The sequence below is a fragment of the Antechinus flavipes genome, chromosome 2 (genome assembly GCF_016432865.1).
Source record: "Antechinus flavipes isolate AdamAnt ecotype Samford, QLD, Australia chromosome 2, AdamAnt_v2, whole genome shotgun sequence".
Classification (NCBI taxonomy): Eukaryota; Metazoa; Chordata; class Mammalia; order Dasyuromorphia; family Dasyuridae; genus Antechinus; species Antechinus flavipes.
Genome location: NC_067399.1, coordinates 542,600,321 through 542,623,593, shown reverse-complemented (window position 1 = coordinate 542,623,593; position 23,273 = coordinate 542,600,321). Strand labels below are relative to the sequence as shown.

Here is a 23,273-nt window from a genome sequence, read left to right as displayed (position 1 = left end):
CCTCATTTCAGTTGCTGACAAAAATCCCCAGTTTCATTCCAGTCAGAAGGCAAAGAACAAGTCCACTCTTTCCTTGCCATGCTGGCCTTCCTCCTCTTTTTTTTTTTTCCTTCCCACAGAAATGTGTGGTAGTGCTTATTTCAATTTTTACCCCAATGTCATCTGGAAGTCATAGTTATCTAGCCAGACAGGACCCATGCTGTGTGAAAAGCAAAACATATTTTTATTTCCTGGTTGGTTATCTGCTTCTCTAGGATAATTCATTTACCCAAAGTCACTTTTCAGTCCAACCTAGCTTGTCTAATGTGCACACAAGCAAGGGCCTCCGAACTTTCAGGTCACGAGGCTCTGGGAGGGACATTCGACAGCTGAGAAGGAGGACTGGAAATTCAAGTATGGCTCCTTACAGACCTTGCCATTCTGAGTGAGATGATTCAGATGGCTTGAGGTTTGGCTTCTTTTTTTCTGAGTACTGAAGACCAAGATCCTTATGTTGAGAATGTTCTCTGGACCCATGTTTCTCTCTCAGTGGCTGCACTAGCCCACTCCCTCCACAAAGAAAAAGTAAAACCCCAAAATAATCAGACACAATATGCATCTGCCATGTTATTAAAAAAATTAAAAGTGCAATAAGGTCAATTTTTCTTTTTCCAAAACAATTTGCACTGTCCTATTACTGTTTAGAGAATAGCGCTTGTTCACCAAGAAAGCCAAGAACACCAACTCTACAGGGACAGTAGATTGCAAATTTCTCACAGCTTGTGTGCTAGGATGTAGCATCACAAGTAGGAGGGAAACAGGGAGGGAACCAGCAATCCTATGGCCAGATCAGGGATCAGTGGCAGCACAAATGAACAAAAAGAGGAATTCTATTATGGGAGCCTGGAAGGTGGAGGAAATCTTTCTCCAACTCCAGGCTTGCCTTTCTCCCACTTGTTAGCTGCCCACCCTGTCTGGGTAAGGTCCTCTCATACCTTTAAAATATAAAGCCTTTACTTATTAGTCTTTTCATTGGAGGAGGGGAAAGGCAGAGCACAGGAGTAAACTGAGGAAGAGAATAGTAGTCAAGTTTTTGTGAATGACACCTTCACTGTAAACAATGGGAAGGAGAGTCAACTAGGCAGCCCCAAGTGCAAGCAGTGGTGGGGCTGCCAGGAGTCTGGATCCCACAAAGAGCCTCCGGCTTGGAATTAAGTGGTGAACCGATTCAGCACTGGCCAACCCCATGTTGGCTTCCTCTGGGGCATCTGTTTTCTTCTCTTTTTGGTTTTTGATCTCCACCCTCTCCTCTTCCGTTCTCCTCCCAGAGAGGAGTCCTTTCTAACGAGCAATGGCAGGAGCTGCAGGTGCAACTGAAGAGTCCCCAGGGCTTGGGGGAAGGGAGGGGACTCCTGGGAGGCACTGGTCACTTGTGGCGCTGGGCAGTCTTCTTCCTTTTCCTCTTAAAAAAACAGCAGCACCTGGAGCACAAAGGATAACACAAGTCAGTTGATGGTCTGGAGCCCCAACAGACACTACCTCTCTGAACTGTAAGTGGTGGGCTTCTCTCCCCTCACCAATAGGGATGGGAGACTGCCACGTAGAGCATGCAAGATGGGTTTCTGCTAGGAAATGTGAAGACATGGCTGCTCTGTCTCAATCTGAAATGACCCAATCTATTCCCCCTCCTCTTCCCCTCCTCCACCCCCACTACTATGAAGTAAAGACACCCAGTGCCAGGAACTTGGAGGGACTAGATCAAAAGGCTTGTGACTCATTCTAGCTCTCTATAAAACCCTTTTTGCCTTTCTTTGTAAGAGAATTAGGCTTGGAAATTTGCTGGGCTGCATCACAACACCCTACTTGCAACTTTGTTTTGAACAGCAAAATTCTTCTGATTGGTGGCATGGATCAGTGGTGGCACTATTGGCAAAGAATGACTTGAGGCATACAAATCTCACTGAAAACAGATGCTTGAAGCTCTTGCAGAATCTAATGGACAATCGAGGACCTCTTGGTAGAGAGATCAGGAAAAGCTCCATCTCAGAATAGGGGCCTTTGAACATGCTACTAATAATGAACAAAGGGGGGAAAAAAAGGAAACAAGAATGCCTTAATAACCTTTTAAAATCTATTGGGGATTATTGTTCTGATATATGACTACTAAGTGACATCTAATAAAGCAAAACACAGCCTTCCCTAGACTCCAGCTGATGTTCCATATTGTGTTGAACAACTGGTCATGTTTAGGATTAAGGAAAACAGCATGTTGAGTTTAGGGCCAGCTTCCTTTGCTGAATCCCTGAATGCCAATTGATGCAGGTGATCATATGAGATACCCCTGGCCTGAGACTCACCCCTGTCCTCTACCTCCTCTTTATTTCTTTATTGCAGAAACAAAGAGGAAAATCATTTTTATAGAAAATGAGAAATCTAGAAGTGGAATGGTAAAGGTAGTAGTGGGGCTGGTTGAGGAGGTTCCTTCCAAGGTAGGGAAACAGAAAATGAAAAATGTCAGGTAGGGAAAAAAGTAAAGGGGGGAAAGTCATATTACAGATATAATTCAGACTTGCTAATAACTTAAAAGAAAACTTTCAAGGGTAATTAAAGTCGGCTCTCTTTGGCGGTTAATTTTAAGTTTATTACTCAGAACTTGAATGTTAATGGAATTTGACATTTGCTACTTCTTTCCCACCTGGGCTAACATCTTCTTAGCAGTTAAAACCCCACTTTTCATTCAGACACCTTGGAAATGAAAAAGTCAAATGCAATTTTTCATGTAAAAAAGGACCTTATGAGCCTCTGAACTTGGGCTGAATTCCCTCGACTTGGATCCCTTTGAAAGTAAAAAGTACATATAAGTACATATTGAAAAATGCCCCGAAGGCTGCAGTTTTATACGGGGGATTTTTGGAGGAAAAAATATTTCTATATACATACCAATGTGGAGTTTCCACATAGGGACTCCAGTTAAAAACAAACAAAAAAAATCCTCAAGACTTTCCCCCACAAAAGAACAGATACTCAAAACTTCAACAGAGGAAAATTCTTAGAATTAGAAATTAATAATTAATCAGGGATAAGAATTAACCATCTAATGTAAAAAATTGGTAAGAACTTAAAGGATTTTAGAATTCTTCCAAAAAGTTTTTTTCAAGTAGTGTCAAAGATATTTGTCATTTACTGTTAATAGGTGAAAGTGTAGACATTAGATAATTATGGATGCATATGCACTTAATAAATGTAAAATAATGACCAAACAATCTTTGATTACTTAATGTTTGGTAGATGTTGACTGTAAGGTTAATTAAGAGTCAAAGGTAGAATACAAGCAAAGGTCAGCATTTATTTCCTGGAATCAAAGTGACTATCCAAGAGTTAGATAAATAAGACAATTTAAGTTATAGGGAGTGAGATGGTGGGATTGATATTTTAATAGCTTTGTAAATCATGACTTTAAGAGAAACTGACATTTAGGTCAGATTTTATCCTCATGGAAAAAACCACAAGTTATTTCAGAAATTATTTTCAGATCCCATCTACCTGGCACAAGCTAAATTCAACTCTCTGTAGAGGACACTGGCATCACTGAATCAAAAAATTTGAATATATAGCTCTAAGGAAGGAGGATATGTCCAATCTAATGCTTTTGTCAACTTAATGAAGATGCAACATGCAGTTTGGTTTCTACCCTCCCTCCCCCCAATTCTCACTGGATAGAGTGTTAGAACTGGAGACAGGAGGACCAGAGTTCAAATCTAGCTTTGAATCTAGTTTTCTCATCTATAAAATAAGGATAATGATAGCACCTACCTCCCAGAGTTGTGATCAAAATGAGATACTATAAAAAGGCATTTGAAAACCTCAAAGTTCTATGTGCACATTATCATTATGTCGTCATCATCATTACCACTACCACCACCCACGGAAGGGCACCCATAATCTGTTTTTTATTTCCTTTCTTATTTTCTGTAGACACACTTGCCAAACAAGTTAATGAGGATAGTGGAGAAATCCTACTTATTAGATATTAGACCAGATATCGCTAAATCTCTTCATGTAGGCATTACCATTTTTCAGAAAAGAATGAGGAAGCTAGGTTTGATTCTCTCTAAAAGTCAATTCTCTGTGCCTCAAAGATCATACAAACAGCTTTTGGTTCTAAAATAGCCAAGCAGACTCCAAGCAGTCTCATCACCTCATCAATTGCAAGGTGAAATAAGCTTTCCCCCAGATTTCCAAGTTTTGGTTTAATGGAAAGAGGGTTAGATCTGGAGTCAAAAAATCTTCCTGATTCTTCTATTTATCTGTGTCATTTAGGGAGAATCACAGTTTATTTGAGACTCAATTTCTTCATTTGTCAAATGAAGAAAACGAGGTGAGTTCTAAAAGTCCTTTTCAAAGTTCTAAATCTATGAGTCTTCAACTTTCCTCCCACTCTGTTTCCATACTCTCATGGAGCCTGGGAATACTCCCCTAGCTTGCCTCCTCCTGACCTATCAAAACCCTTCAACATCCAGCTTCAATTCTTCCATGAAATCCCACTCAAACCAGCAGACTCTCTCCTTTTATATCTCTTGGCATATAATGTCTGATCATTCCTTTGTAGCTTTTTTACTGCCTCATATCACTGGTGGGCTCTTCATGCAAATATGTCTTTTCAACTGACTGTAAACTTCTTGAGGGGTAAGAAATATTAAGTATCTTGCTTCTTTGTATATCTCTCAGCATCTAGCACAATTTCGGGCAAACAACAGGTACTCAAAAATATTTGTTTATTTACTAATTTAGGGAAATATGGCTGATATCTCAAAGGAGAAATGGAACATGACAAAATCAGACTTACAAACATTTACCTACTCAAAAAAGAGTAAGGGGTCAAATTCACTAATGGATGTTTCAGAATTAAGACTTTTACCTTCAAAACACCCATTTTTGTATTTCATTATTACCATCACCCCTTCTCCATCAAGGGATTTTTTTTCTTTCTATTTTCTGCCAACATGGTGCCTTCAGTTGGCTTGGACAATAAGGGTTCAGGAGAGGATGCCCAGACCGGTCATTGAACACAAGCAGAAACAAAGCAGTCAAAAGGGTGTGACTACTGTACAGAATGTGATCCCCTGTGCATGCAGACAATGTGGAAGAGATACAACCCCAGACTACAACAGACAGACAAGCTCAGGAGAGGCTGGGAGGACCTCAGGCAATGTCCAGGGAGAAGGGCTGGTAGGGAGGAAGGTCACCCAATCATTCAGTAGGAACATTCCTCACCACACATGGAATCTTTAGCACTTCCATATTTTTTAAATACCCCCTTTTCATTTATTCTATGTTATTTCCCAGGACAAATTCTAGAATTTTTTTGCCTACTACAAAAAAGCTAGTTGAGACTCAGTATTTTAACATCTCACTCCACCTGAATTAGTTTTTAACAAAATGTTTTGTGATCATATAGAGATGGAGTCATTAAACAACTTGTCCTTTCCTCCCTTGGTAAATATCATTCCGAAAGTTAATACTTAGGTCATGTTCTTCTCAATGGATCAAAACCCCCACAATCTCCTAGATAGTGGAATCTTTAAACAACCAGAAGTCACTGATTTTTTTTTCCCCTAAAGAAGTGGATTTCCATGCTAGAGAACATGATAAATCATTTAGGCAAGGCATTATCTGTCCAATTTTTAATTCCTTTTGTTGTGAGGAATAATCCCTTGGGGGTGACTTGGCAGTTATGACTCCCCAGCTCTGTCCATCTCCTTCTGACATTATCTGGTCATGTTAATTTTGGAGAGGGGATATACTAAGCCAAAAAGAAAGATGAGAATTTTTTAAAGGGTGGGTTTTGAATGCATACACAGGACAGCCTAATTTATGTGTATAGGCCTTCTTTGTCTCCCCCCATCCCCACCTTGTGGATATAATTCCCCAGATTGGATAATTATGGCACAGGGTGGCATTTTGAAGCAATTCAGTTTTCCTAAGTCACTTTTGTTTGGTTTTGCCAATCCCAGTCTAGTCTTGTCCGCTCCCCTTGCATGTGGACTGGAGAGAGGGACTCACCACAAGTTGAGCATTTTCAGGCAGCTACAGAGAGTGTGTAAAGAGAAAAACACAGAAAGGAGAAGAGAGAGAGAGAGAGAGAAAGAGAGAGAGAGAGAAAGAGAAAGAAAGAAAGAGAGAAAAAGAGAGAAAGAAAGAAAGATTAGTTCACAGAGGTGAGATGGAAGTGAGTTACTGTGAGCCATGCAAACATGCAGTGCACATCTGACTTTAGCCTAACTCCTTAAGGAAAAGAAAGAGGGAGCAGATGGAGGGGGAGACATAGGCTACTTAGTAAGCACTTTTAAAGAGAACGGACAGTTAGTTACTGGAACAAACACTGAGATGATAGAATCTCAGTGAAGGGTGGGAAGTGGGGGGGAGGATTTGAGGGGAAGGGCTAGGATGGGCCATTAAAGAAAGGTTGCTATTAGAAGATACAAAGGAATCTGGACTATTGAGGAGAGAGAGCAAATGGTGTTGCCTGGAGGAAACCAAACCAGTTCAAAGGTTGTTCCTGACTCCCAACAAGAAAACAGGTACTCTTAGACCTTATAAAATGCTACCGGGTTAGATTTATAGTAACTCTTAAGATGGAGCATAGGAATCTCTCACCTTTCTAAGTTTCTTGTCATTTGGTGGCTATGTGGGAAAAGCCGTGACTTAATTCTTGTCCCACTAAACACATCAAAAAGATTTCAGAGGAAGTGGCTTCAAGTCAGTAATAGCTGACTGACCCCAAAAGGGATAGTAATGAGCCTTAATTTTGGTTAAGTCTACTTTAAACATAATTGTGATGATCTTCACTAATATTATTTTCTGCAAATAAATGACCCATGTCTGCTCCATACTAGTCAATGAATCACCAAGAGCTCTTATTTTATTCCAAACTAAAGTTGTTCCCCTATAAAAATACTCAAATCAGCATCTATTTAATATTATCTTGCATAAAAGAAATCAGAGCCATTCCTTTTTAAGGAAAGTCAAGGTAATATTATGTGCCTTTTAATTCCATATTGTAATATAGACGTATATTACAAAATCAAATATTTGGGGGTAAAGTCTAGAAATTGCCAATGTCTCAAAGAACCAAACTCACCACAAAGCAAAATCTACACTTTGCCCAGAAATGGCAAGTGATATCACAGCTATATAATTAAGGGAATATGCAGGCTATTCCAAACAATTCTAGCTGAGGTATCATCTTATATAGAAGAATGCTCTTGTGGCTACAGTTACTCTAAAAGTTTTCCTATAGAAAGCCAAAAAAGAGTTAAAATAAAGTAGAATGCTATAGTTTTGTTAGGCAAGATAGATTGGTCACTATCTTGAGAATGGTAGTGATTACCATAGGAAATTCAAAAAAGGTCTGGATAAATGCTAGAAAATAAAATTTAAAACTGAGGATCTACTAATGGCTAGCTAATTCTATGGATCATCCATTCCTCTATTTCTGACAATGTTTGTAGGAACAGTAGTCCTTTCATAGTGAATGGTTCAATAGAAATTTTAGAAATGTTTTTTCAAACTAACTTATAACCAGGGTTTTGAATTTGCCAGTTAAATCTAGTATGGGAAAAGTTATATATCACATATGCAAAACATACACGCACACACATACACACAATTAATGTACAAGTTAACCAAAATGTAATGAAATGAGTGTGTTCCTTTGTGAGAGATGAATCATCCCATGACATTTGTATTTATTACATTTATGGGAAGCATAGAAAATTTGTATCATATTTTACATACAGCATATATGATGTGAGTTCACATCTAAACACAACAGCTAAGTGATGCAATGGGTAAAGTGCTGGGCCTGGGTTCAAGAAGACTTGAGTTTAAATTTGATCTCAGATATTTATTAGGTATGTGACCCTGGGCAAGTCACTTAACCAGATAATAAAGAGCACCAACTTCCCAGGATTTGTTTTAAGGGGCAAAGGAGATAAAATTTGTAAAGTACTTAGTACAGTGCCTGACATTGTAGGCACTTAATAAATGCTGACTTCTTTCCTCTTTTCCCTATAGCCTTTCTTCCTGCCTTCCTTACTTCCTTTCTTCCAAGCAATCCCTACACAAAAGTTCTAAGAGGTAAAGGATCAAGGTGGCAGGAGTGAGAAAAACTCTTAATAGCAACCTTAATAGCACAGTATCTGGGCCAAATTTCAATATGCTGCCTATAGCTTTGTATTTAAAAATGATGAAAAGAAAATTCAGCATATTTCCTGGAATAAAGACATTATCCCTTTACAATAACAATGGTTTCCTACCAAAAACTATCTTTGGTCTGTCTCAATTACTGAAGCAGAGTGATGAAATGGACAGAGGGCTTGCTTTGAAGACCTGGTTCTGGTCCTGTCTCCAATACATCCTGGATGTGATACTAGCTAAGTCACTCAATCTCTTAGTGCTCTAAAAATTTTTTAGAGAATATGACCTGCAATTTTGTCATTAAAGACAGTGTTCTTAACAAATGAAATTAAATCACAGGTATGGTGCCTATCCCTCATCTATGTAAATTATGCTTCTTACTAAACTGAAAAAGCAGCAGGTGCCCTCTGGAAGCAAAATCAACTGAATATAAAATTCAGTGACAGTAAGGGAGGCACTCAAATGGAGAACTGAAGCCCAATTCATCTTCAGTGGCACTCTACTTACTGAGATTTAAGTTAATTTGTACAATTCAAAGGAAGGCAACTTCCAAAGGAAAATCTGTTCAGCAAATAACATCAAGGAGAATAGAATAAGGAACTATGTTAATTAAACCCATGTTAAGATGGGAGAAGAAAGCAGACACAAATTAGTGGTTTTGTTTTTTGTTTGCTTGTTTGTTTGAAAATGCACTCAAACTGGGTTGTTTCTTTACTTTTATTCAAGCTATTGAGGGCCCAAGAGACTACCCATGAAAAAAAGATCTTATTAACATGTTGCGTTTCAGAGAAGCAAACCAACTTGATCATTCATTTGGATACTCAAAGGTTTCCATACAAAGTTGGCCAGCACTGGAAAAATAAATAAGTAACCAAATGGCAAACTTCCCCAAAAGACACTTGTTGGAATCCAAATTTGGCTTTACTTTGTCATGAGATCAAGAAAGAAAAGTGATGGAAATGGTGTTTCCCCACCCCTCTTCCTGAGTTATTCTACACCCTTGTTTCAAAAAATTTAAATGTGGACCATGCAGAAGGGGTAATGCTAGAAGGGAAATAAATACACATGCAGAAGAAGCAGAAAAGGGCAAAGCAGTAACTCTCAACCATTCATGTTAATGAAACATACTGTAAATTCTTTCCTTTCCAAAGATTCTTCTTCATCCGGAGACTTAGAAATTATTTATGTAATCCACCCTGTTGTGGTCACACTGCACTTAATCAGAGATATAGAAAGGATAAAGTGGCAGTAGAACCACTAATTTAAGACCACCAAGGCCAACGATCTGAATTTAGGAACTTTTTTTTTTTTTTTAATACATTCCACATGAAGAAGGGAGGACTGTTTTTATGAAGCCTAGGACTACTGGGTTGTACTTCTTAATAATATAATCATTTTGATTTAGTAATTTTCTCTGCCATATGTTTTCTTGGCAAAAAAATGGCATTCTGCAGGCATCACAGCTAAGAAATATCAGCAACAGCAATAAGGTTACATGCAAGAGTACCCATCCCCAACCCCCAAAATGCAAGATTGAAGAAGAAAGGTTATGGAAACAAGCATCAAATATTCAAAGTAAAGGGCTAAAGGGGGGGAAAAATTATGAATTCATGATCAAAAAACCCACTGAAAGAAGAACGTACTTAGCTTCCTCCACTACCTCCACCTCGGCATGCGCTGTGATGGGTGCATTGGAGTGTGCTCCCGTTGGGTCATCAACGTTCAACTCTCCATTTGTTGAGCTTACCACCTAAAACAAAAAGGCAGAATGTAACAAAGCCTGCGCTCCTCAAAGCTGTCTGCCAGAACCAGAGATCAGGCAGTCCGGGGAGAGGGGAGGGTGAAAGGGGTGGGGGTGAAGGGGGGCGCATGTGCTGGACCAAAAAAAAAAAAAAAATCAAAAACACAAGGCAAGTCTTTCAATTGGGCAGTCCCTAGTTTTTTTCTCTCTAGTTTTATCTGGATAATAACAATGCCTTAGGAATTGAATGTTTAAGCTTTGGGACATGTTAAAAGATGAAAAAACAAAACCTAAACAGTATTTCTGCCAATGATGTAACAAATTCGCAGAGCTTCCTCCTTGAGTGAAGGTTTGTTCTAATTAGCCATTAATTAAAAATGCCACAGTTTTTCTTTAAAGGTAAAACAACTTGAAGAATGATTTCTTTTTCAGTTTATAAAGCTATAATTACATGAACTCAGAGATCTGAAAATCAGGTCCCAAAAAAACCTTACAAAAAAAGAAGAAACAATATGCCTAAGAAATAATAACTTCTCAAAAATTTTTCTTCAAAAACTTCTCTGGGGCTTTGGCCAGCTCCTTTTGAAGTTAGTCAAGTAACAAGATTTCTGTGCCTTCTCTGCTGGCATTGCAGATGATAATAAAACTCTCTTCATCCTCCCAATAACCAACCTTAATTTGTCTCAGTGCTAATGACATTTTTCATAGACTAATTTTTCAACTGTAACCTGGGTATATTCATTTAGATAAATATCACATTACTCACACCTCTCCAAGTTGTAGCAATTAGGTTTCATTCTTTTTGTCTTGAACCTCGTTTATGCAGGCGCCCAATATTGCCAGATGAGTTCACTACTTCAGACACCATAACTTAAAGACTTCAGACACCATGACTTAAAGGACATGAAAAAACTGCAGACTGGAACTGAATGACTCTATAACTCATTATTGATCTATAATCTCATCCTGGAACTATAAAGTTCCAAATGGCAAGTTAACACTAGCTAACAAGCTCTTTGAACACTTTTCAATAGCAACACTGTAAAGATGTTTTAAAAAATAAACATTCCAAAAAGAAGAAAGAAGATCATGTTTGCTATCATGGTGCTATCACCTCAACAATCACAAAATATATGACATTAACACAAGAAAGCTAACTGTGAATGTGAGCCAGGACACTCTTGTCCTTAGTAGGAAAAGATATCATATATAAAAAAGTGGCTTTTATTTTGTAGCAGTCCATTGGTAAAAGTTATCTACAATTTTACAACAGGGCTCACAAGAAACACTCAAATTGCTACTTGGAGAAAGCACTTAATAGATCTTGGAACTAAGATCACAACATCCTAACTATCACAGTAGAGAGGGGACTCAGAAGGTATCTAACCCAACCTGTACTTGAACAAGAGTGTCCCTTAAAATATACTTGAAGTATTGAAAAAGTTCAAAAGCTGAAGAACCTGGCTCAACTGATTTTTCATCCTGATGTAGAAATGGTTCATTTTCTCATTTTTCAGGCCTTTCATGTGCTTCTTATGCTAAAATTCTAACTGCATAGCTGTGAGAAGGCTATTATTAAATTCCTTCTGTGAGCATCAGACTTTTAGAGGAAAAGCCATTCAAGAGCAGCTCTGTAGAAACACAAAATATTATATGTCTATCAACCAAACTAGAAGCTGTCAAATCCAAAAAGGACATGCTGTACCAAATGTTTGCTTTTTGCAGGTGAGGAAACTGAGACCCAGATAGACAAAGAGATTGATTTAAAGTTACAATACAAGAGAGTGGAAGGGTAAAGAGCCCTCAATCCAGTGTTCTTGACTCTCTACAGCCTTCACTTATGTTAATGCAATTAGAAAGAAGGGGCTTTGTTTTAGTTAGTGATGTTTCTCCAATGCCCAATCCTGTCTTGCACATAGCAAGTATTTAACATATGTTTAAGTGGAGTTGAAGTAGAGTTTATCCCATATTAAAAAGAATAGAAAGCAAGGTACATAAGTCAATGGAAAACATAGAAAACAAAGGTTTCTACTTGGATATAATAAAAAAACAAAACATCCTCCCCACTCATGTCAATAAATACTAAGTGCTGCCTTATGAGCCTATACACTCTAGAATTCTATTGGCCTGAGGCCAATTCTAGGCTGGCCTATCCACAAAACTCTTGTTTAAATGGTTCAGTAGATAGGACACTGGATTAAATATCATATAATTTAAATTCTGGGACAGAAATGAATAAATCATCTCACTAGTGTGGTTCTAAATCAATGTCTAGCGTGAACTTATTTTTTAAAGATTTTTTTTCCTTTTTTTTGATTTACATATCCCCAATTTGCTGCTCTCCATATAAGAGCAATACTATAGTTAACAACTTTCTTTAATTAAATTTCATAGAGGGCCAAGAGAATTATCCATAAGTTAAAAGATATGAATGACATAAAGTAATAGTTGACCTTTCATCTTAAAATAAAAGTTTTATTCTTTTTAGGCTCTCAAAACTCTTAGAACCAAGTATTTATTTAACAATATCCAGGGAGCATAAATAAAGATAGACCCAGAGTTGAGGATAAAGGTCAGTAGTACTCCAATTTTAGTCAGAATTTTATTCCCTACTCCTCAACACCATCTTGTTTTATTATTCACAGATACAAAGACCTTGGAAATTGGAAGACCAGCTCACTCATTTGACAAATGAAGGTGCTAAGGCTCAGAAATACCTGACTTAGCTCAGGTAGTGAATATAGCTGGTGATATTTTTTTATTCATTTCTTTAGGGGATATGGCCAATACTCAAGTCACTGAACCATTGTAATCATGTATTTGCAATAATTAATAGATATAAAAGATTATAAAGTAATTCAATCTATCCATATTTGCTAAATATAATTTTTAAATTCTACAATTTTGATTTATTCAGTAAGATTCATGAGAAATCAAAGAGATAATTTAATTAAAATGGTTTCAAAGACAATTTTGTATAACATCAAAGTATATTTAATCTCAGAATTTGGACATATTTTTGCACAGTAGCACTATAAGTGCAGGAACAATTTTCAAGATCTAGGAACTCTGAAGACCTGAATATTAAATTAAAGAAGCAGATGAAAGCTGAGGTCCTATTAGATTTCTTCTCTTCTTCATAGCATACTATGACTATATCTAGAAATATGTTAATTGCAAATAATTCTAATCAGGCCAACCACTGTATTGTTATTGTATCAACAGACTGCTTCTGAAAAATGTAGTACTTGTCAAGATAATGGCATAATGATTTTGGTTCAGAGTTGAAAGATTAAGACTAGAATCTTTTTGCCCACAATTTTAGAGATACAGTAAGTATTAACCTGATATTGTTGGGGAATGCTGTCAGAATTGGGCCTAGAAAAACTGTAAATATAGAATATCACAGTATTTTAAATTTGAAAGGAACCTCTGAGGGCTTAGAATTAGTAGAGTTTATTCGATTTTCACTTGAATAACTTTGGTAACACAACCTTATCTCCTCTCAAAAGCAACCCATCGCACTTTTGAACAGTTGTCATTTTTATGTCAGTCTTTTCTTATATTATTATGTCAAATTTTGCCTCTCTATACCTTTCATACACTGCTCCTAGCTTCTTTCACCTGGGTCCAAGCACAACAAATTTTATGTATGTCAGACCTTCAAATGCTCAAAGACAGCTAACATGCTCCTGCTATGTTCCCTCTTCTCCAGGCTAACCAGCCTCCTTTCCTACCACTGATCCTCTCATGGCATAGTATTGAGTTCTTTTATTGTCCTGATCACCATCCTTTGGATAAGCTCCAGATTACTATTCTTTATCATAACATGACATAAAACTGAAAAGAATACTCCATTATCTAACCAGGGCAGACAAAACAAAAAGGACTATAAATTTCTCTTATAATGAATGCTATGTTTCCATTAGTATACCTAGGACAAATCAATTTTAGTTTCCATATTACATTACTAAATCTCACTGAACTTAGCCTGCAAAAACTGAAGTCTTTTTATTTTGCTGAGGCAATGAAGGTTAGGTGACTTGCCCAGGGTCAGACAGGAAGTGTTAAGCGTCTGAGGCCAGATTTGAGCTCAGATCCTCTTGACTTCAGGGATGGTGTTATATTCACTGCCCTACCTAGCTGCCCTGAAAAGTCTTCTTAAAATTGAATTATTTATTGTTCATACAATCATCTTGCATTTTGTGACTTTTTAAAAAATCTAAATAGAGAAATTTACATTTATTTTTTATGAGTCTAACACAACTACTACCAGGCACAAGCACAAACACAAGAATGCTAGATGAAATTTAGTGGCATTTTCTTCTTATAGACCAAAGGTGGGATTTTGTTTGAAAGAGGAGAGGGAAGAGGGGATGATAAGGAGAAAAAAATGACATGTGAAACATCGAATTTTGGGGAGGTATTTTTGCAAGGCAATTGGGGTTAAGTGACTTGCCCAGGGTCACACAGCTAGGAAATGTTAAGTGTCTGTGGCTAGAGTTGAACTCAGATCCTCCTGGGTATCCACTATCCACTGCACCACCTAGATACCCCTGAAACAATGAATCTTAAATCAAACTCAATTTAAAAATTAAAATTCCACATTTGGAAATCTCATCAAATTGTGTGTTCCCCATGCCACCAGAGTTTGTGTTCTTCATAGTTCTTCCAATCTATCAAATCATTACAGAGAATGGGCTGCAGTATTCCCAACTTCATGTCAATGACACAATCTAATTCCAAATTGAGTTACAACTTCTCTGAGGTATTTCAAACTTTAGATATATTAAGATGGGTTATCAAACTGTGCATACCCTTTGATCCAGCAGTGTTTCTATTGGGCTTATACCCCAAAGAGATACTAAAAAAGGGAAAGGGACCTGTATGTGCCAAAATGTTTGTGGCAGCCCTGTTTGTAGTGGCTAGAAACTGGAAAATGAATGGGTGCCCATCAATTGGAGAATGGCTGGGTAAATTGTGGTATATGAATGTTATGGAATATTATTGCTCTGTAAGGAATGACCAGCAGGATGAATACAGAGAGGCTTGGAGAGACCTACATGGACTGATGCTAAGTGAGATGAGCAGAACCAGGAGATCATTATACACTTCGACAACGATATTGTATGAGGATGTATTCTGATGGAAGTGGATTTCTTTGACAAAGAGACCTAACTGAGTTTCAATGGATAAATGATGGACAGAAACAGCTACACCCAAAGAAGGAACACTGGGAAACGAATGTGAACTATCTGCATTTTTGATTTTCTTCCCGAGTTATTTTTACCTTCTGAATCCAATTCTCCCTGTGCGGCGGGAGAACTGTTCGGTTCTGCAAATATGTATTGTATCTAGGATATACTGCAACATATTTAACATATATAGGATTGCTTGCCATCTTGGGGGGGGGTGGAGGGAGGGAGGGGAAAAAATGAAACATAAGCGAGTGCAAGGGATAATGTTGTAAAAAAAAATTACCCTGGCATGGATTCTGTCAATACAAAGTTATTATTAAATAAAAAAAAAAAAAAAAAAAAACAAATATATTAAGACGGACTTCTACATGAATCATCCTTGATGCAAGTACATAGTAACTAATATGGTCAACAACCAATGTAAGAAAAAATTATCAAATAAAGTTAATATAATCAGTGATGAAGAAAACTTAAGGAGCTGGTCTTTTTAATACCCATTCTCTTGAATCTCTAGTCAAAAAATATACTGATATCATATTCTCATATAGGGTATGTATCAACACGGCCATTCCTAAGCAAGTCTCATGTGACCTCTTACCAAAGCTAACTAGAGTACTACTTATAAGTATTCCTTAAGGTTACCTTGGGGTTATGTCTCACACAATTCGTGATTCAGTGTTGTTTATTCCCAGTCCAACTTCTGACTGGCTAAACTAATTTTCAGCTCTTAAGCTTTCAAATGTTTGTTGTTGTTTTTTAAATTCAGATTTATATTTAAACTAGCCAGATTATTCTGAAGGCAGATTATACAGTTTATCATGGAGGATTTCTATCAGGTAGTTTATCTTATCAGAAACCAATATTTGAAATCATAAGGCCATCAGTTGCTTACTGACATCTCTACAGTTCCATGACAATTTCTAGGTATGAGAGCAATATCTCAGTTAGCTCAATTAAGCCAAAAATTAGTGTATGAATAGTTCTGCCAAAAATATGAAGAACAGCTTAAGTCCTTGGGTAGGAGCTTCCATTCCAAAGATAGAAGAGATTTAGAAGCATGCCAAACATTCCAAAAGCCAAGCTAGGAAGGTCAGAATAAGGCAATATAAGCAATACCTGCACTGATCCCCCATGCCGGTCTGCAGCCAAGTGAGATGTCAGGTACGAGGTATTTGTCTGCCGGCTGGGCTGGATTTCCCAATCTCCTCGACGATCTGTCGATGCATTCTGCTAGGGCATTAGGAAGCATGAGAGCAATACATAGAAGGAAAGGTGAAGCCATGGCAAGCAATGACAAAAATCAAGTCAATTAGTCTTTTTCTTCCTGTAATTGTGGGTTTTGCTTTTATTTTTCTTTTAATTAAGAAACTCTGGCAAAACACTGAGGAAAAGTTAGTTTGATTATATTTATTTCAGCAAAACCAGCCAACACACAACTGGCTATTCCCCAAAGGGGAAAAAAAAGTTCTCGTAAGTTTTGGTATTAGGAGCATTTGAATAGTACTTGCAATATAATTTTAAATGATTTCATTGATTAAAAAATCTATTCAGACAGGCACAAAATAATTCCAGTAATTTCTGGCACTGAGGATACCAATACCATGCCTTCTCCTCACAGTAGGGCAGAACATTCAAAAACAACCTCTTGGTGATGTTTTATTAAGGCAATATGGATTTTCTTTATGAATGTACAGTCTCTTCTTGAAGAAAGAGTAAGTTGCCAAATCAATTGCAGGCATACTTCTCAACAATAGGGAAGGATGAGATAAAACCTCCCAATGCACTTATAATTTCTTTAGCTAACAGTTTGCCTCTTGTTAGGGATTTGGAAAAAGTTTAACTACTTACTTTTATGTAGATTATTCTCTTCTAGAAAGCAAAGGGAATCTTTCTTTCCTAGCAAAGGAAGAGCCTTCAACTCAAAACATCCCTGGACTCTACTTTCATCTCTACAACAAAATAGTGGCATTTCTGGCTCTTTTCTCTCCGTCTTTTCCTGTTTTTCACATCTCATACTATTCTGATCTTTCTCATTTGTGTGCTTTGTTTTTGATGATTTTGTTTAAGTGCCTCTTCTCCTGGGCCAGATGGCTGAGGATGTGTTGTTGCTCTGCTATGTAAGCACTAGAGCTCCATGAAGATGAAAAATGAGGAATTGGAGAGGCAGCAATGAGGGATTACTAGTTAATCAAATTATAATTGCTACTGATACAAACAGTAGCAGGGGATCAAGGAAATGAAAAGTGCTGCTCTGCATGGAAGCCCCCTTTTTAATATTATAAATTCTAGAAATGTACAGAGCTATAAATGTTGAGTTCTATAAGGGATGTAATGGTTTGAAGCTTTACATTTGTCCTAGCAGATTCTAACTATCTATGAGTGATCACAATACTAAAGTTCTACCCCCAGAAAAGGGGACTATGTTGCTCACTCTCTCAGTTAATGGAATCTAGAGTCCCAAAGGAAAGGAAAACAATAAATTACCCTAACCAGGATCATTTTGCTATAACTAAGTGGACAAGTTAAGTGCATAAAGAAGGAAAGGTTCCATACTAGCATGGTTCAGAAAAAGAGAAAATAAAAGGCTTCTTAAATATTCCCTCTCTCTAATTACTCTGGATAACAGATGACTGGAAGTATGACTTCCCAAAATTATAATTTGACACAAAACACATCAATCACAATAATTGTATCACCTTTTAGTTTTGAGCATCTATCACCAAGGAATTTAGAACATTTGAACAAGACATCCATAGATTCTATGTGATAAATACAGATTGTAAGAACAACACACATTGTAATAAATATGAATTCTTCTAAGATTCAAAAGAGATGTTTGTAATGAGTTTTAAAAGTTTTTTATTCTTAATGAAAATGATCTTTCCATTCCTTAGACCTTTAACCTAGCATTTGGAATAAATACTTAAGCACATCAATGAGATCTACTATTAATTAATTTATTTTCTCTTTTTAGAAATCAGCATAGATGTTTATTTACAGGGCACAGAATTGTTCTGAGTCCCATGCAGCTTTTACTTTGCCCATGAATTCTTCCCATATTGTTTTTGCTTTAGGAAACAAAAAAATATAAAAGTTTTAGAAAATTGCTTATAAAAGGTTTCTATTTCTAATGTTGGAAATGAAAAACTGAATATTTCTTATTATTTGCAGCTTTAATAAAATACAAATTAGAATTTTGGCTGATGTAATTGCTGGCTTTTCAGACTATGCTTGTTGCTACTAACTCTAGGAAAATAAAAAATTTACTCGAAGGATAAAAGACAGCACAAAATAATGGATAGAGAGCTGCTCAGAGTCAGGAAAAGTTAGGTTTAAGTATTGAATCTAACATATACAGGGATTGTCTAACACTGAGCAAGACACAACTTCTCAAATGATCTAGGCAACTTGGTAGGGTTAGAAGTTGTAGAGTTATTGCAGATTTCCATTGCTCAAGAGAAAATTTACTAGGTTATTTTCTATACCTATGAAATCTTTTTTTTTTAACCACACACACACACAAAACAAACAAACAAAAAATCCATTGTTACTGTTATATGTAGAAATACAAAAGTTTCCAGGAAGGTTTAAAGTATTCAGTTTAATTTGAAAATATTCAAAATGTATCCCAAGGGCAGATATTTAAAATATATCCTATAGGCAATGGAATATTTTTCTTTTAAAGAGAAAAAAATATTAGCATTCCACATGGCTTCATACACATTTTCCACTCTGGTAGCACAAAAATTGATGACACTGTCCTTAATGTTTTATAAATCAATCAAAAGCAACAAAATATGAAAGATCAAAGTGCGCTTGAGGCAAGACAGGTTTATCACACAGGATTTCTATTTTTCAATGTAATAGCAAACTACTGGGGCTAGTTAGATTCCAGAAAGATTTGTTCTGCATCCAGGGTTTGTGGAAACATCTTTTCAATGTCTAGAAAGTCATCTACTAAAGAGAAGGCTATGTGGTGTAGGGAATATAGTGAAGCCAGGATTCAAGTCTTAGCTCTGACCCATGCTGAGTATGTGATTCTGGCCAATCACAACCTGTCCAGGTTTCCAGGCTTGTGATGTCAAATTAAAAAAAAAACAAAAAAACAGGTCACTAAACAGTACAGGGGATCCCTACTGGCAGCATAATGACTTAAAAACAAAAAAAACAAACAAAAAAAAATTAACATCATATTACCTATGTTCTGTTGTATTTTTATTTATTTTATTAAATATTTCTCAATTAGATCAAAGATGGACAGAAGCAGCTACACCCAAAGAAAGAACACTGGGAAATGAATATAAACTGCTTGCATTTTTGTTTTTCTTCCCGGGTTATTTAAACCTTCTGAATTCAATTCTTCCTGTGCAACAAGAAAACTGTTCGATTCTGCACACATATATTGTATCTAGAATATACTGTAACCTATTCAACATGTAAAGGACTGCTTGCCATCTGGGGGAGGGGGTAGAGAAGGGAGGGGAAAAACCGGAACAGAAGTGAATGCAAGGGATAATGCTGTAAAAAATTACCCTGGCATGGGTTCTATCAATAAAAAGTCATAAAAACAAATAAATAAATAAATATTCCTCAATTACATTTTAATCTGTTTTCCAGCAAATTCTCTCTGCTCTAGCAATTCTCTAAGAGCTTATAAGTAGCACAGGATGTGCTGATCTACATAAGTAGAGAGACTTTTCTCATCTGGGAGTTACTTATATCAGTAACTATCCCTATCCCATTTACCAATATAAGACTTTTAGGGATAATAAATTACTATAGTTTAGCATTTGTTTCACTCTCCTCGTTAAATATCTATGAAATTCTGGATATCCACAAATAGCAACCAACTAACTAGACAATATGATGCAGATGATGCTTCTCCTCCCTTCAAAAAAGACAGTATGGCAGCTAGTAATGGCAAGACTATATCAATAAGAGGAGTTAAGATTATGAATTTTTCATAATTCCAAATTTTTCATTGTCACTATCAGTGTAATTCAGTTGCTAAAGGACCATCTATGGGATGGAATATTTTAAAATGTCCTCTCACTTAAAAATTTTAGCTGTGACTGCTTTACTCTGGATGTAAGAAAATAGAAACAATAAGGCAGCCTTGCAAGAAAGACATAAAAACAGTGGTAATGCAAAATACATAGAGAATATGGCTAGGAACTGGACAATAATCCCCAAAAGGGATGAAAGAATAAAATATCTCATAACACTTCATTTTGTCAGAGAAGACTTTCTTCTAGAATCAATGTAGTAAGCAGGAAAAAAGGAAAACATAACATTTGTTGTAACATAATCCCACAACTACTAGTGACATATAGAAGAAAGTGTAATGTACAAAGTAGACACTGTGAGTAGGAAAACATCTCTAGGTGAGTTTCTATCCTGAAGCAAGAGGAATAACAAGGACATTCTTTTTATTCTAGCCAATGGAATCATAATTTTGGGTTTTCTTGTATAATTCACTTTGAAATAATTTCGATTAAATTTTATCAAAAAAACCTAATCCATTTTACATCGAGTTGGTCATCCATTGAACTTGAACTCAAACACTGATTTCCTGGAACTCACTGCCTGTCTTCAAGTGCATATACCAAGAAATTGGATAATATCAAAAAGTTAAGAGTGAGTATAGTTTGCCTTATCAAATTGCATAGATAAAATTTCACTTTCCCTTGTAGGAATAGAAGAAAAAGAAGAATAAATGAAAAGTAAATATCTTAAAAGGTGAAAACTAGTTAGTGTATTAGGCTGTGATTTGTAAGGGATTTTAAAAAAAAGTTACTAATCTCTATTTCAAACTCCTTATTTCTCTCTCTCTTCAAGTGATAGAATAGCCTTGGAAACACTGAAACTTCAAGAATTATGGTATGTGAAGTTGTTTCTTTTTATGAAACAACAATTTTCTGACACAGGATTTCAATCTAAACTATGTAAGAGAAGGAATATGCTAGAAGCTTGATACCCACAAATGATATAGAAACTAGGCAACTTCATGTCTTGATTGAAAAAAAGGGTACACTACGGGGTGGGGGGAAAGGGGGAAGAAGAGAAGAAGGGGGTGCTTGCTGTCTATCCCACAACTGGAAAGACTAGCCACTAATAACAGCAATATGAAGAATAGAAGTTAAAAACAGAAATTACTCAGTCTCTGCTTGTGAGCAGTCCCACAAAATAAACTCTCTTTAAGATATCACACTAATCACATTCTTAGAATATGTCACAGTTTGTGCAGCCCTTTCATCAAAATTCCTATGTAGGTAAGACCAGTTAACCCTGCTCATTTGAACTGTACAGATAAGGGAGTTGAGGCAGAAAAGTGGAATGATTTGCCCACAGTTCACCATGTCAATGAGTGCTGGAGCTGAAACTCCCCATAAGCACCCCTGTCTCTGACTCTGGGCCTGTCCTACTGCCCTGGGTTGCTTCTTGGCTGCTCCTTCTTGCCTGCACAACTTAATGAAGACTTGTATGCTCAATACACTGAGTTCCTTTTTGTTTCTTTCCATCTGCATTTCACAAGTCTCTGAAGTCTGCTTCTAAGTGTAAGCAGAGACCAGAGGACAACGTCAGCATCAAAGAACAATCAGTTAAGGATAAATTATTTGACCTCATTTAGCACTTGGAGATATTGTAGTTCAGGACTGAGGGAATATTGACACAGAGAGAGGTTCAGATTAAATAAGGGGAAACTTATGAAATTTAAATTTATAGATCAGAATAGAATCATTCTCCTTCTAAAATTGGAGGATTTTTCCCAATTTAACTGAATTATTTTCTTTAAATGTAGGAAAAATGAACTTTAAAAGTTTCATCTTAACACACTAGCATTACTAGCTAAAGGAATAAAATAATGAAAAAATGCACACAGATAAAAGAAAACTTTTAATATGGAATAGGAAATTAGTAGCTGAGAAGAGTGACAGGTGATAGAACAGAAGGAGCTAAGGCAAAGGATTTTATTTCAGTTTTCACACCTCTTTGTTTCAATGGCCCCTCAATGTTAAGTTCCCAAAGGAGAGGAAGAAAAACCCTATCCTGTATTGAGATCTATGCTGAAGGTGAGCAACAAGGGAGAGCGTCGGTTCTGTATGTCCGTGTTCTCACTAGACAACAGACAGCAGGTTAGGAAATTACACAGGACAGAAGGAGGCAAGTTATCTCTGAGCAAACTCGTCCGCCCCTTCAACTAGCAAATCCTGAACCTCGCTGAGAACTAATCGGTATTCTGCAAAAGGAAGGAGAATGGAGAGTTAATCAGCTTTTGGTTTGTTAAGGCTACTGAACCTGCATTTAAAATAAAGTCACTCAATTACTAAGGTACCCAGTTGACATGTAATCCCATCTAACTACCCAAACTATTCATTATTTTGGTCCCATCTCCATCTTTAGATAAGCTTAGATTTTAGGACCAATTAAAGGGCTATCTGCCACAGAAATCATATCCAACACTTTGCAGTCTACATAAATTAAAAACAACAACAACAACAACAACAACAACAACAACAACCTCTTTCCCTGAAGACATGATTATTCCAAAACACATTGTAATTTTATTTTTTCTCCTACTTACTGGACTGATTTGAGTTAAATGTAGTTCTTTCTAACTCAAAGACTTCTCAGAACACCTTCTTGGCTTGGTCTCTGGATTTATACTTCTCTTACAAAGTCAAACTGATGGAACAGGAGCTTACTTACATGTAGGGAAGAGAAAAAAATCTTTTTCTTTTATCTTGGGTAAATATACATGGGACCAGGCAAGGATAAGTAATACAGAATTCATTAAAAACACATATTGTAGATCTAGATGTCTAGAATCATTGTTACAGATCTCAAAATAGAATCACTTCTTTATCTGCTGATTAGCATGTCTGTTTTAAAAGACATTAGGAGGAAAAAAAAAAAGAAATCATAAAGTCCCAAACTACTTGCTCACCTTAGGTTATGATAAAATTCTACTCAGATCTCACCTCAGGCAGGAAGCCTTCTCATAGTGGGTGAGTAGAGAATGCCTATCTCTCAAAACTTCTAATTTGAATAATCATTATTCCTTACGCTATTTACATCCAGCCTATCAAAAGAAGGGAAAAACAAAAATAGGAAAGGGGGAGGAACTTTAACTTAATCATAACAGTATTTCTTAT

General features: G+C 36.6%; 1 protein-coding gene across 5 annotated transcripts in view; it reads right to left on the bottom strand.

Moving 5' to 3' along the window:
• Window positions 1-200: 200 nt before the first annotated feature.
• Window positions 201-23,273, bottom strand: part of CSNK1G1 (casein kinase 1 gamma 1) — a 253,246-nt gene continuing 230,173 nt past the window's right edge. For 2 of the 5 annotated variants that reach the window (XM_051980876.1, XM_051980877.1), the window contains exons 11-14: window positions 16,234-16,344; window positions 9,822-9,928; window positions 6,043-6,066; window positions 201-1,460 (exon numbers count right to left, since the gene is read on the bottom strand). In XM_051980876.1, the coding sequence (XP_051836836.1) occupies window positions 1,406-1,460; window positions 6,043-6,066; window positions 9,822-9,928; window positions 16,234-16,344 (297 nt within the window). In that variant the 3' untranslated portion in view covers window positions 201-1,405. The remainder of the gene's footprint in view (window positions 1,461-6,042; window positions 6,067-9,821; window positions 9,929-16,233; window positions 16,345-23,273) is intronic. The other 3 variants (XM_051980879.1, XM_051980878.1, XM_051980880.1) reach the window with 3 other exon arrangements.